Source organism: Taudactylus pleione, unplaced genomic scaffold (assembly GCF_031769625.1).
Source record: "Taudactylus pleione unplaced genomic scaffold, aTauple2 ptg000265l, whole genome shotgun sequence".
Lineage (NCBI taxonomy): Eukaryota > Metazoa > Chordata > Amphibia > Anura > Myobatrachidae > Taudactylus > Taudactylus pleione.
In genome coordinates this window covers 8,376,215-8,394,370 of record NW_028284667.1, presented here as the reverse complement: position 1 = coordinate 8,394,370, position 18,156 = coordinate 8,376,215, and the positions used below count along the sequence as shown (strand labels likewise).

The following is an 18,156-nucleotide window of genomic DNA, read 5'->3' as shown; positions in this document are numbered from 1 at the left end:
CCAGCCACAGCACCTCCTCACATACTGTTTGGTGATAAGTCTCTTCCTAACCTCAGCAACGGGTATGTATATATATGCACATTATATATGTGTGTGAGATACAAACATACACATTTGCTCAGATATGCCCCCCTTCCCCCCCCCCACAAACTTGTGTTTGCCCCTGAATCTCCTGACATTTGATTCTCTTTATAAGCCCTCTTCTGTAATACAGCCAATTCACTCCTACATCTTTCTCCTTTATAGGCTACAAGCAGCTGGCACAAGATTGGACATTTCATGCATGACAAATGATGCTGCCACTCCCAGGTTATTAATGGTCTGTGAACACGTGCAGCAATGACATCACCAGTGCACCCTTCTTACAGGATCATCAGCAATAATAAGCAGAAGGTTAGCCTGAGATTCTCTCCTCAACCTGCTGCCTAGAAAGGAGATAAAGAGCTGCCAGGGAGGTCTGTCCAGACATTCCTAGGAGGCAGTGAAAGGGTTTGCGTTGACCACTGCAATAATTAGCTTGTCAAAGAGGGTTGTCAGACTGTTATATTACACCCTGTAATAAGTGCAGATATCCAGATGCTGCCAGAAAGAGGGGCAACATCTCCTGGCTCCTTTTTTACCCACTAATGTAGTAGTGCAGCCAGAGTCACTGGGGTATATTTACTAAAGTGCGGGTTTTTAGAAGTGGAGATGTTGCCCATAGTAACCAATCAGATTCTAGCTATTATCTTCTAGATAAATGTTAGGTAGAATCTGATTGGTTGCTATGGGCAACATCTCCACTTCTAAAAACTCGTACTTTAGTAAATACACCCCACTATCTTTGAGATCTTTATTTTAGACCATCCAAAACTTAGTTTAGTTTTGCATGGAAAATAGCCTTTAAAATATAAAAAAGTTTTGTAAAGCAAACTCTACCATTTCCATTAAAAATTAGAAATTGCACTGGAGTTGGTGCATCTTAGTACCTGTCGCCCAATAATGCAATTTAGCTGTATTGAAAGCCAGTGTAATTTATTTGCAGCTCCTATAGTTATTTAAAAATGTGATATCACATACTACTTTAATATGATGAAGATATTAAGGATACTTAGACAAATTTTGTATCAGACACCCCATTACTAATGCAATATACAAGTTGGTAGGACTTGATCTCCGGTGTACATACTGACTTGTATATATTGCATTAGTAATGGGGTGTCTGATTCAAAATTTGTCTAAGTATGCTTAATATCTTCATCATATTAAAGTATGCTACCCATACTCATAATAAACAATAATAATAATGCAAGGCCTCAAACAAAGACATCAAAACCAATTTATAATTAGCAGGTTACGCTATCGCTTATAATTTAGGATTCATGGTGTAATTCCTCATAAATCGTAACCTTATAATTACTGCAGAGTTGATTTATGTGAATCACGCTCACAAAACAAAACAAGAAATTACAACGTTCTGGTCAGTGCATAATATCAGAATATATATAGTACAAGCTGCACAGTGAACTTTACTATTTAAACATTCATTTTATTAATCAAATTAACAAGGTTAAATACACTGTACAAGATACAATAGAGAGATAACAGTAAAAAAAAAAAAGTAGTAATAGATATACAGATGTTTTAGCTAGCTACAGCAACGCTTCTGCTTGTGATAGAGATTATATTCACATTTAAGAGTAGATTCAATTATTTGTGAGCGTGATGAAGTGCCGCTGCAGCAGCGTGGAACGCCGGCAATCACACCTCCTCTCACCCCAATGACAGCAGTTTTTATATGCAGGCCTATGGGGCTGCGAACATAAATCAGCAAGGTCGGGGCTACTGAAGTGCGGCATATGTGCTCACTTGAGCTGTGAGCCGATCCCATAGAAACTTGTCACTAGCTTTTGAACTCTTTGAAGAAACATTTACAACTCCATGAATGCTCTAGTAAACCGAATAATAAAATAAAGTTTTACATTTATAATATAAGAAAAACCCCTCTCTCCTATCTGTATGAGAATGTGCTGATCTCCACAGAGTAATAGAGTCACTCGCTGATGAGCCATCCCAGCAAAGGTTGTATAGCAGGCCAAAAGTTGTACAGCAGGCATTTAAAATAGATTGGTGACTCCCAAAGTTCTTGCAGAGCGCACCTCTAACCTTAGCACAAGTGCCTTATAATTTATGTCCTTATTCAGCTCAGCAGATGTTTCTTTCCCAGAAACTGTACTTTTCGATCAAACGCAGTTGAACGTATGGGAGAATTTGCTTCATAAAATGGATTCAAAGCAAACTGTAAATATAAAGATAATCAGATTAAGTACCAGCATTGTTTACAAGACAACTGGTAAAGATCATGAAGATGAATAAAATATTTTTATAGGAAAGTACTACAAGAACAACCAGACTTACGGGTAAATATATTAAACAGTAAGAGACCACAAAATCTGAAATACATATTGCTGCAATACGAAAGGAATCTTATATATTTGGAGATAAGATTACCAAGTTTATTTAATAAGGTGCAGTTTTTGTAGCGGGATTTAAAGCGACAGTTTAAAACCTGGTGTTATATATATATTTTCCAACATACAACACTGGTTTCTGCATTGAAAGAAAATGTACCTTTTAAAACCAGCCACAAAAATCATATAAAATCTGTGATTTTTAAAAATTGCTCTTTAGCAAGTTAACTCAAGGCCATTGATATGACATGTAACTTTATTTATAACAGACAAATACACGTCCTCTTCTCTTCCATATTAGGCTCAGAAGGGTTCCTCCTGCTCTTACAGTTTTTACATATGCAGCTCTAATCTTTTGTACAGATAAATTGCTGAAACCTGTATATATAACTTTCTAAATGCTAAACCAGTGGTTTCCAAGCTGGGTGCCTCAGGGCACTTACAGGGTGGTCTGGGACCAAATCCAATTATTTATGATCAGTGCGTTTGGCATCCACAAGCACTGGTTTCGCCTATCAAAAAATATGTTGACAAACAGAAGCACAACCCTGTCCACAACCCCATAACTGAACCTTAGGATGACAGATAAGCACAATTAATTTATTATTTTATTCCGACTTTCTCAATAAGAAATCTTTGGCCTAGGGGTGCTATGAAAAAATGCTGATACTCTAGGGCAGTGGTTCCCAAACTGTGCATCATGGCACCCTGGGGTACCTTGGGACACTTGCAGGAGTGCCTCGAGTTGGTGGTCCAGCACCATATCAAATCATTTATGGTCAATGTAATGTAAATATGTGGACAAACAGAAGCACAAACCTGTCCCCACCACATAACTGAACCTAAGGATGACAGGTCAGCACAATTTACTTCACTTTACTATATTTTTTTCTGAATTTCTAAATAAACTATTGGCTTAGGGGTGCCGTGAAAACACTAGGGCACAGTGATTCAAAAATGTTTGGGAACCACCGCTCTAGGGTGCAGTGATTCAAGACAGTGTGCTAAGCAATTTTATATAAAACTCCTTTAATCACTAGAATTAAACTGTCACAACCTTTATATTGTCACAGTTTAATAGCAAGTCCCGATTTACTCAGTACTTGCACAATAGTTTGCATTTCATGAGAAGCACTCTGGACTATGTCTAAAGATTGCTGAATAACTCAATCTTCAGCCAATAAAGAATGTCTTATTTACATACAAAATTATTCTGTTTAGACCCACTTTATATAGTACAATAAAAAGGATTTGTACTGATCTGTTGGATAAAACCACATGGGACTGGTCAGCATGAGCATATCATTGACATAATTACAATGGGCCAATTGCTTTTTTTATTGCTTTATTATTAAAACTCTATCAGGAAGCTATATACACAGTATACCCAATCTATTACACTAAACTGATAAAAGTATAGTGTACAATGTAATGGGCACATACAAACTACACAAAATAGATCATACCTTGATGTATAAGTCATACGCTTCGTTGAAGAAGTTTTTTATTCCATCTTCTTGCCGTACGTCATGCAGCATGATAAATCTCATATGTAAGAAAAATAAAAGCTAAGGAAAATAATAGACTAAAGGAAATGAATAACATGTCAGATCAACTACAACAAACTAACAAGCCATGTGGTTCACCTTCACTAGTCTTCTCTGGAAAGGAGTTACCCTTACATGTGTAATATTTGTCTTTGATGCAAAATGCACAGCTGTTTGTCTATATGGAAAGTTTATTTAAAATATCAAGTTCACTTATACTTTCTATTTTTTGAAAGGATATGTCCAGCAGTTACAAATGCAGAAACAAACCATTCATTAAATTTGTCAACCGTCTTGAGGTACATGTTGTTTGACAGCCACATGTTCTCATCCACCAGGTCCAGTGCAGCATGTGCTATGAACTGGTTCAGGTGACGATGATCATCCTTTAGAGGAGACAAGGAACATCATGAGGAAAATCAGGCAAATACACTTCACATAGTACCCAAATAAATCCCATTGCAGGACATGTCATGGAAAGGACTATAAAATTATTTAGTTTTACATGGTCAGATACATGAATAAACATGTTACAGGGAACAACATTAAAACACCATTAATACTATGTGGAAAGGCCATATGCAACAATCATGCTACATATAGGCACCAGATATGTGAAACACAATAAGACTATTTTACAATACAGCAGGGAAACACTTTCTGCCAAAGTTAATAGATTAAAAGGAAACACATAGTTTTTCATTGAAATTCTGGCAAAGTACGGGAGCCCTTAAATTACAGATAATAGACATTCCGTATCCATCCTGGCTTTAACCACTTACCTGACATAGCTACACAAGATGCACCTACAGGGAGGGGGATGGTAAAATGCTACAGGGGTCTGCAGCCCGGGCCTCTTTTTATTTACTAAAATAGCGTTAAATACGTTTTTAAAAACAGTGGTTATTAACCTAATTCATTAATTGACAATTATTTGCCAAGTAAGTGGTTAATAAAATAGTACTGTGATTTGGTACAGCAAATTAGTGAGTGCCAATATGAGTTTTGGATACGTTTTTCTTGAGTGTGGAGCATCATGCTTAAAATATATTAAATAACATTTTCAAAGGATACCTGCCTTTCCCCAAGACACTATTCAATAGAGACTTCTGGTATGCAGGGCACCTAGAGTGGCTGCATTGTAACTGTGCTCCAGGACTTAAGATCGACATTTATTACCATTGGCTCATTTCCACCATATTCTGTACATTTGGATGCCTACTACGGGTCCTGTACCGTTCTCTAGGCACAGTGTGAAGATTTATTCCTGAGTACTACGTATATTCTGTCGTAGTCTGGCCCACACAGAAGAGTTGCATGATCGCCCCCCACCTTGTATGGGTGAAAATTGGGAGCTTTTACACTTTGGCTGTCCTCTGGCTGTTCCAGCGACGGCTCTTCTTTAAGATGCCTTCTGTTCCCGTTGGCTGACGCAGCCCGGAATAACCCCACTTTAGCCCACGATTGACCGCATCTCAGCGGCATGACTAGGGAAATTCCTGACCAACCTGTTGTACAGTACCTGGAGGCAGGGGCGTATCTACCCATTGGCCAGGATGGCACTCTCCAGGGGCGCCGGCCGAGGGGGGGGCGCCGTCCGGCGGTGCCACCCACGGCCAAGGGGTAGAATCAGACCAAGACTGCCAGGACTGGAGTCCCGGCTCCTGGGTACGCCCCTGGCTCCTACCCTGCGTCAGCAGCAGAATATCCGTCCTCACAGCTGCTACCTCAGAGATGCTACCCGGACTCACACAAAGCCCGGCGCCCTGCTACTCATTGCAGGACAGACCCTCCCACCCGTGACACTGCAGAGTATGGCGTGTGGCGGCTGCTGCCTGGGGATTTATACCGTGTGCAGTTACTCGGATGGGAGTCTCTCTCTCTCTCTCACTGCTATTCTTGCTGTATGTGGCCACAGTGTGAGGACACGGAGGGGAGGGGGGAGTGCAATGATCATACTGTATATATCCACAGAGACAGGGGACTGTGACATTTATGCAGGCATTGGCTGAATACAGGGGCAGAGCATCCATGTAATAGAAGATGTTACCTCATCCCTGCTGCTGCATACATCCTCAGTAACACTTCTTATTCTGTGTGTACACATGTAGGACATCTGCACTGCACATATATAACCTGACAGTATCTGTAATTACTCTGTATGTGGGACAACTGCACAGCACCACTTTCCATATAATTTATGCAGTGCTCAGTATTTCTCATTATTCTGTATGTGGGACAACTGTGTAAGTTGAACAACACCACTTATGTCCGTCATGCAATGCTCAGTATCTGTATTTGCTCTGAATGTGGGGCAACTGCACAATACCGCTTCTCATGTTTTTTTATGCAATGCTCATTATACAGCTGGTAAAAATAAGTATTGAACACATCAACATTTTTCTTAGTAAATATATTTGTAATGGGGCTATTGTAATGACATTTTCACCAAATGTCAGCAACAACCCATGTAATCCACACATGCAAAGAAATCAAACCCTAGATGTCCATAAATTAAGTTGTGTGTAATAATGTGAAATGACATAGGGGAAAAGTATTGAACACGCTACCTGAAATGTATTTAATACTTCATACAAAGGCCTTTTGTTGGTAATGACAGCTTCAAGACGCCTCCAGTATGGAGAAACTAGTCTCATGCATTTCTCAGGTGTATCTTCCCCGAGTACCCTGCGGCTACCCGGGGCAGATGTTTAGGGCCGGGTAGCCGCAGGCGCTTGCCAGCGGCTGTCTGGTACAAGCAATTAAAAAAACTTTTTTGACACAAGGAGCGGGTGACATCATGACGCCACATGCGCAGTGATTTTGCACTCACTGGGGAGCCTCTCTGCCGCAGCCACAGCCAGGTCCAGAAGAGATGGTAAGCTGGTGACACAGAAGGGGAATGGCTAGGAAGAAAGAAGGGGGATGGCTGAGGAAACAGAATGTAATTATTCAGAAAATATGGAGGGAGGGGGCGCCAGTCCATTACTTTGCCAGGGGTGCTCAGAACCCTAGATACACCCCTGCCTGGAGGGCTTCCGCTCTGTAACTGAGAGGCGCCAGTCTCCTGCGCTCATCTTGCTGCCAGCAAGCTGCACTGCTGCTTCCCGTCTGCCTTACCTGGAGTGGCTGCATCTCCCTTGTGAACACCCCTCCTGCAGTGGTACTGAACGTTACTTTCCCCCTGCTATGGACTTGGACTGCTCTGTCATCGTCCTATATTTTTCTTCTGCTTCCCGTTGTATCTTGAGAGATGCCCATCTCTGCCGACTGCTTCTTCAGCCTACTTTACTTCTTCCGTCTCAGCTGCTCTCCTGAAAGATCCAGTGTCTGCCCCTCAGTGGCGACTCTGATGGTGTATTCTTGATTCTGCTGTTCTCGGACTTCTAACAGGGAGCCCTCTAATTATTTTTTAAAGGTGGTGGTTCCACAATGTATCAGTGCTCACCTTATTGAACTTCTTGTATATCCGAGTTATCACCTGTGAACTTCCCTATTGTACTGATAGAACTTGACTTGAATCACCTTGGCGGTGACTCACGTCTTGTGAAGATCTATGTTCTTTAATACATTCGAGCAGCACTATCTGTTATGGAATCCTTTACATTACTCCATAATTGCCATGTTGGAGCTACTCAATTGTGATTTATTGTTCTATTCACTGTAATTACTATGCAAGTTATCTATTTCACGCTATAGAATGGTGTTCCGTTTTCTTTTTCTATTTGCAGGAAGTATAGTAACAAAGGTACACTTCCATACAATTTTGGACTCTGCTTTGCTTGGTATACCTATTCTCTCACCTGTAGTATCATATAAGGTACAATTAATCTTGTACTATGTCCACATATGGGATCTCTCAATGGAAAGAGTACACCCCTCATCTTCCTGATTCATCAGTGATGGAAATCATGTATACTCAGTGTCCAATGCTAAAACAGTCAGTCAGTTGGCAATTGAGCTACTGCAGAACATGATACCCTACATAGATGAGAGGTTTAAACAGCTTGTTGACTCATTTAGATCCTGATCCAGTCCCTCTGGAAGACCCTGTCACCTGTTCAACCCATCGAACCTCAGTAACTGAGCAATACTGAGATTTGTCAAGTCCCTAATGGTTGCACCCCTGAGTTTGTTACCTCCATACCCATGCATTTTTACGAGGCTGTCATCTTTAATTCTGCTCCGGCACCTTCCCCTTGTTTTGCATTTTTTAGTTTAGATGAGAGCCCTAATTCTCAACCCTTAGAAAATTTGGAACTACATTATGGGTCTGGAGCATCACCAATGTACGGTGCTCATTGTGCACTGGGGCCTCCCAATGGTAGCGTTCCCGCTAGGCTGTTTTAGCGGGGCGCGGTGCTCTGCCCTCCTTCTGGAGGGCAAAAAGCACCCTGCCCTCCAGAAGGAGGGCAAAAAGCGCCCTGCCCTCACAGCCTGCGGGTGCCGTCTTCACCCGCGGGTCGCAGTGTCCCACAGGTGGAGAAATGTGCGGTGACCCGGTCAACGCCGGAGAATAGACGCCGGGCGCATGCGCCCGGCATCTATTCTCCCTGTCTGCAGCGCTTGGGGGCTGCCCGGCGTGTCCGTAAGTGCCGGGCACGCCCCCAAGAGTGTCGAAAAGGGGACGCGTCTTATAGACATACCCCCTTTTCAATGGTCACGCCCCCTTTTCGGGCGCACGCCTTCGGCACGTGCACAAAGGTGCCCTGTCTGGCTCCGGCGCCCTGCCTGCCGCCGGAGCTAGAGTGAACACTACAATGGAATGTTGAAATCAGATACAAACCCTGTTTTATTGGCCTTTGCTTTCTCATCTCTCCTCTACCCCATTGCTGTGTTTGTATATTGAAACAGTAGACTAATCGCTGCAGAGCACAAATTATCTCTTTTTGGAAACTTCCTAGGTGCAACTACATAGGCGGCACTTGCTACCGGTCTGCTCTAAGTGTCATATGACCTACTTTTCCCTTATGACTATTTAGTTTCATGGGGACATATTCCTGTCCTTCTAAGATTAATACTCTTCATTTCACAATGGTCAATGGATGCTTCCCTATCCTCACTACTGTTAACTGTTTCAAGGCAGAGGTTGCCAAACCCCATTATTAAAATCCAGGTGGTGGGGAATCGACAGGGCTGGCTAGTGTTCCTGAAAATGGCGGCATGTCACTACCGTTTTCTGGCAGTGCTGAGGCCAGGGTCTGCGTCTTCCGACACAGATTAGCCGGCCTCAGCTACAGTTCTGAGACGGGCATCTGAATAAACTGAGGGTTACTCAGATGGCCAATGACCTTGCAAATGATCTGATGGCAGTGTCCTCGGAATCAGCGGCGGGAAGCGTCTATTTACACCAGACAGACCCTGCTGCATTAGCATATGTTAGCACCACTGCTGAGTCCAAGGATGCAGCAGCAATGCTAACAGCGTACAACTCTGAATCAGGCCCTATATTTGTAAGTACATGAGCAATAGATATTTACTGTTTTTGTTTCCCAAATTGGCATGTACACTACCAGACAATTTCGTGTTTACATGAAAAACTGACTTATTTATCAAATGAGTTGCAAAATGAATAGAACAATTTGTCAAGACATTGGCAAAGTTAGAAATAATGATATTTATTTGAAATAATAATTTTGTCCTTCAAACTTTGCTTTTGTCAAAGAATGCTACTTTTGCAGCAATTACAGCATTGCAGACCTTTGGCATTCTAGCTGTTAATTTGTTGAGGTAATCTGAAGACATTCCACCCCACGTTCCTGAAGCACCTCCCACAAGTTGGATTGGCTTGATGGTCACTTCTTGCGTACCATGCGGTCAAGCTGCCCCCACAACATGCTCAATGGGATTGAGATCTGGTGACTGCACTGGCCACTCCATTACAGACAGAATACCAGCTGCCTGCTTCTTCCCTAAATAGTTCTTGCATAATTTGGAGGTGTGCTTTGGGTCATTGTCCTGTTGCAGGTGGAAATTGGCTCCAATCATACAACAGGGTATTGCATGGCGTTGCAAAATGGAGTGATAGCCTTCCCTTTTACCTTGTACAACTCTCCCACTTTACCAGCACCAAAGCAGCTCCAGACCATCACATTACCTCCACCATGTGTGACAGATGGCGTCAGGCACTCTTCCAGCATCTTTTCACTTGTTCTGCGTCTCACAAATGTTCTTCTGTGTGATCCAAACACCTCAAACTTCGATTTGTCTGTCCATAACACTTTTCTCCAATCTTCCTCTGTCCAATGTCTGTGTTCTGCCCATATTAATCTTTTCCTTTTATTGGCCAGTCTCAGATATGACTGTTTCTTTGCCACTCTGCCTAGAAGGCCAGCATCCCGGAGTCAACTCAGACGTTGACACTGGCGTTTTGCAGGTACCATTTAATGAAGCTGCCAGATGAGGATTTGTGAGGCATCTATTTCTCAAACTAGAGACTGATGTACTTGTCATCTTGAACAGTTGTGCACTGGGGCCTCCCACTTCTCTTTCTGCTCTGGTTAGAGCCTGTTCTCTGAAGGGAGTAGTACACAGCGTTGTAGGAAATGTTCAGTTTCTTGGCAATGTCTCTCATGGAATAGCCTTAATTTCTAAGAACAAGAATAGACTGTCGAGTTTCACATAAAAGTTCTCTTTTTCTGGCCATTTGGAGAGTATAAATCAAACCCACAAATGTGATGCTCCAGATACTCAACTAGCTCAAAGGAAGGCCAGTTTTATAGCTTTTCTAATGAGCAAACCCGTTTCAGCTGTGCTAACATAATAGCACAAGGGTTTTCTAATCATCCATTAGTCTTCTAACGAGCTTAGCAAACACAACGTACCATTAGAACACTGGAATGATGGTTGCTGGAAATGGGCCTCTATACACCTGTGTAGATATTCCTTTAAAAACCAGACGTTTGCAGCTAGTATAGTAATTTACCACATTAACAATGTATAGAGTATTTCTGATTAATTTAATGTTACCTTTATTGAAAAAAAAAAACGTGCTTTTCTTTCAAAAATAAGGAAATTTCTAAGTGACCCCAAACTTTTTAACTGTAGTGTACATCAGGGCCGAAACTAGGAAATCTGTCACCCAGTGCAAGGCAGTAATTTTGTGCCCCCCTCCCTTCCCGTACCTGGATTTTGTCCTTGCTCATCCATAAGGCAGTGCACTAGTCTGACGTCCCTGGTATAGTGACTTACATTATTCCACACATCGTAATGCCCATTACACTTTATGCCACACACTGTAATGACTATTACCAAAGTGCCACTTACATATTTACCCCTGACACCATTTTATGCCCCACAGTAAGGCTTCTAATTACTTTAAAATTACCTGCTCATTGTCAGGGCTTTTATGCTCATTACCAGGAGTTCCATGCTTGATGTCAGGGGTTTTATGCTCATTACCAGGGGGTTTCACGGGAGAAGATGCAGCTTTCTGCATCTTCTCCTGGCAGCTGCGCTGGCCTAACAGACACTAGAGGTCCAGTAGGACATCTAGCATCTGTCTCCTACTTGGCGGCGGCCAATTTTGGAGGGCCGTTTTCAGCAGAGCCCTGCAGCCCCCAAATCACCGCGCACTACAAGACTGTGTGGGGTGTGCAGGGGCTGAGTCAGCCCTTTTTCACCCCCTGCATTCCGGCACCCAGTGCATGTGCACCTCTAGCGCCCCCTAGTTGCGGCCCTGGTGTACATTATAAGATAATTGGCCCAATACTGCAGCATGGGACCCCCAAAACAAGTTGGATAAGAATAATAATTGAAACTGATCACAATATTATTGGGGTTATTGGTCAATGCAATAGGAAATGGACTACTGTTGGCCTGAGTGTGCAGTTATTTACTGGCTGCACTAACATGCCTCTGCAAATGTAGAATATATTATTTTGATCTTGCTGAGCAGAAGGATCATTAAAGACAGAGCTGCCTAAATTTCATATTTTTTATTATATTTTGTGAGAGACATTAAAGCCAATACTAAGAAGCTTATTAGAGCTAGTGGTTAATCTAAGAATCACAGACTTTATGAATAACAGTGATATAAAACAAACAATGAACTGGGTCTGCAGCTCAGTACCTTAGATTCGGTTTTTCCTGGAGGCAGAAATTCCATCTCAAATACTGGATTGTCATGATGTCCCACAATGACAAAATAGAAACTACCCGACATGGTCTTCAAACCTAAAAATTGCTAAGATACAAGTGGACATTTCACTGCATAGAGAATATAGAACAATTATTGAGAACAGTATCTCTAAATTAACCAATGCTAATATAACAAAATTACAAGTGCTGCAAAAAAAAAAAAAAGCCGAAGTCATAAAAAATAGAAAAAAAAGTGTTAAACTATAAAGGCCAAATATGTGTCTATATTGTCGGTTTCTTGAACCATCCCAGTATTCTTTACTTAAAATCCTTAAAATGATTTTCCACATAAATTACTATAATTTATTGGTCTGCACATTGCTTTGCTTGTTGTGTGATACCCCAGGACAACACAATAGACATTACCATTAGGTAACACCAGCTTTGCCTTTTTCGACAACAAAAAAAGAAGCAAATGTGGATTTCATGGCCTAAGTAAGCTGAACCAGAGCATAAAAATATATTTTATTTTCATCCTCTATATATAGAAGTAGAAATGTCAGCGATGACCTCCTGTGTGGTTGCTGTGGAGTCGGCACCTCTGGGCACTGCTATGGTATTACACATAGAGGATGGTGTATGAGGTGACTCTGCAGTGTACTCAGTGGTAGCTGATCCCCGGCACAGTCATCACCCCCTCCCTTGAGACCATGCACCTCTCACAGCCCGGCTCACCTGTTCCCGCTGTCACTATAGTTATCGCGTCTTCTGTAAATAACATCCGGACACCGGTCAGGTGGTCGCCCCAAAATGACGTCACGCCATCCGCCTCAGGTCATACATAGCAGCTTTCACTGAACAACTATACTTTATTTAAAAAGAACAGTGTAACACTGGCCATTACAAGCGAGGCCTGGAACGCGGAAGCTCACGCTTGGTAACATTAGGAGGTAGACATGTGGCATGTGATTGGTGGACTGGTTCCTGCCTAAGCGTGTGATTGGCTGTCCTGTGAGTAGCGGCTATCCCGGCGGTTATGTGTTGTTGTGCTCTGTGTGTGGAGGTTGGCACTGGAGACGCTGCTCTGTTCCCAGGTGCGGTGAGTGTCTCTGCACCTCTATATATCGCACTCACTGTACTGATTCTATATATATGCTGCTCAGTGCTACACGGCAGATGATTCAGTATTATGTGAGCAGCTGCGAGTTTGGCTGTATGAGGACTTCTGTATACAGTACACTGATTTTTGTTGTTTTCTTAAATGGAACATCATTGTGCCCTTGCCTTGGGATCTCGAGTGTCAGTTTACTGGTGATTCCTAATAGGATAAATTACATAATTTAAAACTAAAGGACACCAAAATATATTCTAGTTTAACAAAACATACACAACACCAAAAAAACAAAACAAAGTAGAGATAAGAGCAATGGGGCTCTAGGTGGGATTGGGGTGCAGGTACTAATTACCCAGGCCCATTGGAGGCGCTGTCAGGGGCTCGGGCCAGCTGCTGATAGGGACCAATATTTCCCTTTGCAGAGCGCGGAGCTGCTTCCCGATGCTGCATATTCCATTGTTTTCATTCCAGAGGGGACATGGTCCTGCCTGACAGATTTTAGCACACCCCCTTCAGTACCTGGGCCCCGCAATTGTCTCAAGGGCCCTGGTGACTGGTCATCCAGCTATTAAGATGGCTATACAAAAAAGCAATATATGTTTAAAGACTAGGTACACACCGCTTATAGCCCGCCCCTGCACTAGACGATATGTCATCCGACCTGACAGATCAGACAAACATATCGGGCACATCGTTTAGTGTGTACCTGCTATGTAGCTGATGATACGCGCTCCCGCGGGTCGTCAGCGTCATCCTCCGTCAGCCCTACATGTAAGGCCGACGAGGGATGTCGCTAGCGGGGGCCATGCTGCATTCCGCAGCATGGCGCCGGCTGTCGCTGCCCGCATCGGCAAGTATGTATGCTCTTGCCGATGACGGGCTGGGTACACATAGTCTAGTGTGTACCCAGCATAGTAATCTATCCATAGAATGAGCAGACAATTCTCTGTGTACAAATAACGCTCATATAAAAGGTTTTTTATTTTTTTTATGCTGCAAGTCTGTACAGGAGACAAAATGGCCTTACAATGGAGATATCACATACAGTGCCTTGCAAAAGTATTCACCCCCTTTGCATTTTTCATGTTTTGTTGCCTCACAATCTGGAATTAAAATGGATTGTTTGAAGGTGTGCATCACTTCATTCACAGAACATGCCTACAACTGTGAAGTTATGTTTTTTTTATATTGTGAATCAAACAACATTTAGGACAACATAACAGAAAACTTCAGAGTGCATAACTATTCACCCCCCTAAAGTCAGTACTTTGTCGAGCCACCTTTTACGGCAATTACAGCTGCAAGTTGCTTTGGATAAGTCTCTATGAGCTTGCCACATCTTGCCCCTGGGATTTTTGGCCATTCCTCAAGGCAAAACTGCTCCAGCTCCTTCATGTTGGATGGTTTCCTCTTATGAACAGCAATCTTGAAGTCTGACCACAAATTCTCAATTGTATTGAGATCTGGACTTTGACTAGGCCATTCCAACACATTTAAATGTTTCCCCTTAAACCACTCGAGTGTTGCTTTAGCAGTATGCTTCAGGTCATTGTCCTGCTGGAAGGTGAACCTCCGTCCCAGTCTCAAATCACAGGCAGACTGAAACAGGTTTTGCTCCAGAATATCCCTGTATTTAGCACCATCCATCTTTCCCTCGACTCAAATCAGTTTCCCAGTCCCTGCTGCTGAAAAACATCCCCACAGCATGATGCTGCCACCACCATGTTTCACTGTGGGGATGGTGTACTTGGGGTGATGGGATGTGTTGGGTTTGCACCAGACATAGAGTTTTCCTTGGTGGCTGAAAAGTTACATTTTAGTCTCATCTGACCAGAGCACCTTCCTCTATACATTTGGGGAGTCGCCCACATGCTTTTTAGCAAACTCAAATCTTGTCTTCTTATTTTTATCACTAAGTAGTCATTATTTTCTGGCCACTCTTCCATAAAGCCCAGCTCTATGGAGTGTACGGCTTATTGTGGTCACATGCACAGATACACCAGTCTCTGCTGTGGAACTCTGCAGCTCCTTCAGGGTTACCTTTGGTCTCTGTGCTGCCTCTCTGATTAATGCCCTCCTTGTCCGGTCTGAGTTTTGGTGGGTGGCACTCTCTTGGCAGGTTTGTTGTGGTACCATGTTCTTTCCATTTGATGATGATGGATTGGTGGTGCTCTGGGGATTCATCAAAGATTTGGATATTTTTTTTATAACCCAACCCAGAATTGTACTTCTCAACAACTTTGTCCCTGACTTGTTTGGAGAGCTCCTTGGTCTTTATGGTGTGATGCCTCTTGCTTAGTGGTGTTGCAGCCTTTGGGGCCTTTCAGAAAAGGTGTGTTTATACTGACAGATCATGTGACACTTAGATTTCACACAGGTGGACTTCATTTCACTAATTATGTGACTTCTGTAGGTAATTGGTTGCACCACAACTTTTGAGGGGCTTCATAACAAAGGGGTGATTACATATGCACATGCCAATTTTCAGAATTTTATTTATAAAGATTCTTTTGAAATATATTTTTCTCATTTCACTTCAACAAATTAGACTATTTTGTGCAGATCCATCACATAAAATTCAGATAAAAAAAAATTACAGGTTGTAATGTAACAAAAAAGGTAAAAAGCCAAGGGGAGTGAATACTTTTGCAAGGCACTGTATTTAGTGTTTGGGCATCATTCCAATAGAATGGAGTTTTTGATATATTTTTTATGTTTAATACATAATTAAAACTCATTTCTTCTACTGAACTACACACACATAACATAAAAATATGGGAATTGCACATATTAGGAGACATTAGACTGGATATCTACGCTATAAAAACGGAGAAGCAAGTGGTTCTGAGAACGAGAACTACTTGCTCATCTAGTGCCTGCATCCCCAAGGGTGACGGCTAACGTCTTGTCTGTGACTCCTAACGGCACATGGAGGAAACAAGGATAAACAGCCACTGGTTTGGAGCGAAAGTGGTTCAAAAACAACAAGATATAGGGGTCTATGTACTAAGCAGTGATAAGAGACAGAGTGAAAAGTGATAAGGTGCCAGCCAATCAGCTCCCAACTGCCATCTCACAGGCTGTATTTAAAAAATGACAGTTGGGAGCTGATTGGCTGGCACCTTATCACTTCCTTATCACTTTTCACTCTCTCTTATCACTGCTTAGTACATAGACCCCATAGAGTAGCTAAACTATGTACAAAATTTTAGGTGAAAATTGCTTGTATGTTTTCTTTTTCTAATTTTACTTTACTCTTTTTACAGTGATTTTTACCTTCTAAATGTATGATGTCTCACAGCGAGCTTAAATCTTTGTCACAAGAGGAACTACGTAAAAGACTTTATCAGACATTTAAAAACAAGGGTGTTTTGGATTCTCTAAAGGTGATTTTTTTTGTCTCTACATTTTAGTACTGTGGGGAAGGGGCAATGTATATGAAGCAACCAATCCTTTTCTAGCTATCATTTATCCAGCACAGTCTATAACCACTCCACTTTCTCTCTCCAAGGTTTTATACATCTCCCGCTGTTTAATAATTGTACTTTTAATTATTGTTTTTTTTTTAGTCATTATAACAATCCCGTCACAATCTGTGTTCACTTTTACACCATTTGCAGGAATATGTTGATCTTTTCGAAGTAAACATTTGCACTTATTGGAACAAAAATTTTATTTTTATTGGTTATGTATTATACTAAAATTTACCCCTTCCCATGTAAGTCTCTTAGTAATAGAGAGAGCTGATCACATTACAATTTCTTTACTCCCTCTTCCATTGATGGGAACACTAGGAAGCATAGACTTCTATTCTGTCATATGAAAACATTATACATGCTTGAGCAAAAACTATTTATATTTTCCACCATTCAAATTTTTCTTAATTATTTTAACAAGACACAACTGCGAAACCAGCTTATCCAAGATCTGAAACACCGTGCACTTAGTGGAGATCAGCTTCAGGCTTCCGATGTGTCTGGTGACTCTCTGTTACACAGGGCCTGTAATAGCCTAGTGGCAGATCACATGAGAAGATGTGGTTATGAGTACTCCCTTTCCGTCTTTTATCCTGAGTGCGGATTGGAGAAAGAAAAGGTAAGTTTGATTCTTCCTTATGTATACTGCATGGACGAGAATCCATTATATATATATATACATACAGTACCAGTCAAAAGTTTGGACACACCTTTTAGTAGATTAAAACTGAAGACATCAAAACTATGAAAGAACACACATGGAATTATGTTGTAAACAATAAAGTGTTAAACAAATCAAAATCTGTTATATTTATATTTTGGATTCCTCACAGTAGCCCCCTTTTGCTTGGATTGACAACTTTGCACACTCTTGGCATTCTCTCAATCAGCTTCATGAGGTAGTCTCCTGGAATGGTTTTGAATTAAAAGGTGCACCTTGTCAAGAGTCAATCTGTGGAATTACTTGCCTTCTTAATGTGCTTGAGACCATCAGTTGTGTTGTGCAGAGGTAGGGTTAGTTCACAGTGGACACCACTATTTGACTACAGTTATAATCCATATTATAGCACCCACCACTCAACTCAGTAAAGAGAAACGACAGTCCATCATTACTTTAAGACATGAAGGTCAGTCGATACGGAAAATTTCAAGAACTTTGAATGTATCCTCAAGTGCAGTTGCAAAAACCATCAAACGCTATGATGAAAGTGGCTCTCACGAGGACTGCCCCAGGAAAGGAAGACCAAGAGTTACCTCTGCTGCAGAGGATAAATTCATTAGAGTTACCAGCCTCAGAAACCGCTACTTGACAGCACCTCAGATTAGAGACCACATAAAGTCTTCACAGAGTTCAAGTAGCAGACAAATCTCAACATCAAATGTTCAGAGGAGACTGCGTAAATCAGGCCTTCATGGTCGTATTGCTACGAAGAAGCCACTACTGAGGATGAACAACAAGAAGAAGAGAATTGTTTGGGCCTAGAAACACA

At 41.9% G+C, this 18,156-nt stretch overlaps 2 protein-coding genes across 4 annotated transcripts in view; one reads left to right on the top strand and one right to left on the bottom strand.

The window, feature by feature from the left end:
* Nucleotides 1-1,507: 1,507 nt before the first annotated feature.
* TRAPPC2 (trafficking protein particle complex subunit 2) lies at nt 1,508-12,939 on the bottom strand. Its single transcript, XM_088481164.1, has 5 exons — nt 12,812-12,939; nt 12,069-12,182; nt 4,241-4,383; nt 3,917-4,004; nt 1,508-2,278 (listed from the first exon to the last, which is right to left on the bottom strand). The coding sequence occupies exons 2-5, from the start codon at nt 12,159-12,161 to the stop codon at nt 2,180-2,182; spliced, it is 423 nt and encodes a 140-aa protein (XP_088337290.1). The 5' UTR covers nt 12,162-12,182; nt 12,812-12,939; the 3' UTR covers nt 1,508-2,179.
* Nucleotides 12,940-13,020: 81 nt separating this feature from the next.
* OFD1 (OFD1 centriole and centriolar satellite protein) overlaps nt 13,021-18,156 on the top strand; it is a 76,875-nt gene continuing 71,739 nt past the window's right edge. Inside the window, exons 1-3 of one of the 3 annotated variants that reach the window (XM_088481162.1) lie at nt 13,021-13,087; nt 16,457-16,576; nt 17,088-17,285. In XM_088481162.1, coding sequence (XP_088337288.1) covers nt 16,478-16,576; nt 17,088-17,285 — 297 coding nt within the window. In that variant the 5' untranslated portion in view covers nt 13,021-13,087; nt 16,457-16,477. Of the gene's footprint in view, nt 13,176-16,456; nt 16,577-17,087; nt 17,286-18,156 lie in introns of all 3 variants that reach the window. The other 2 variants (XM_088481161.1, XM_088481160.1) reach the window with 2 other exon arrangements.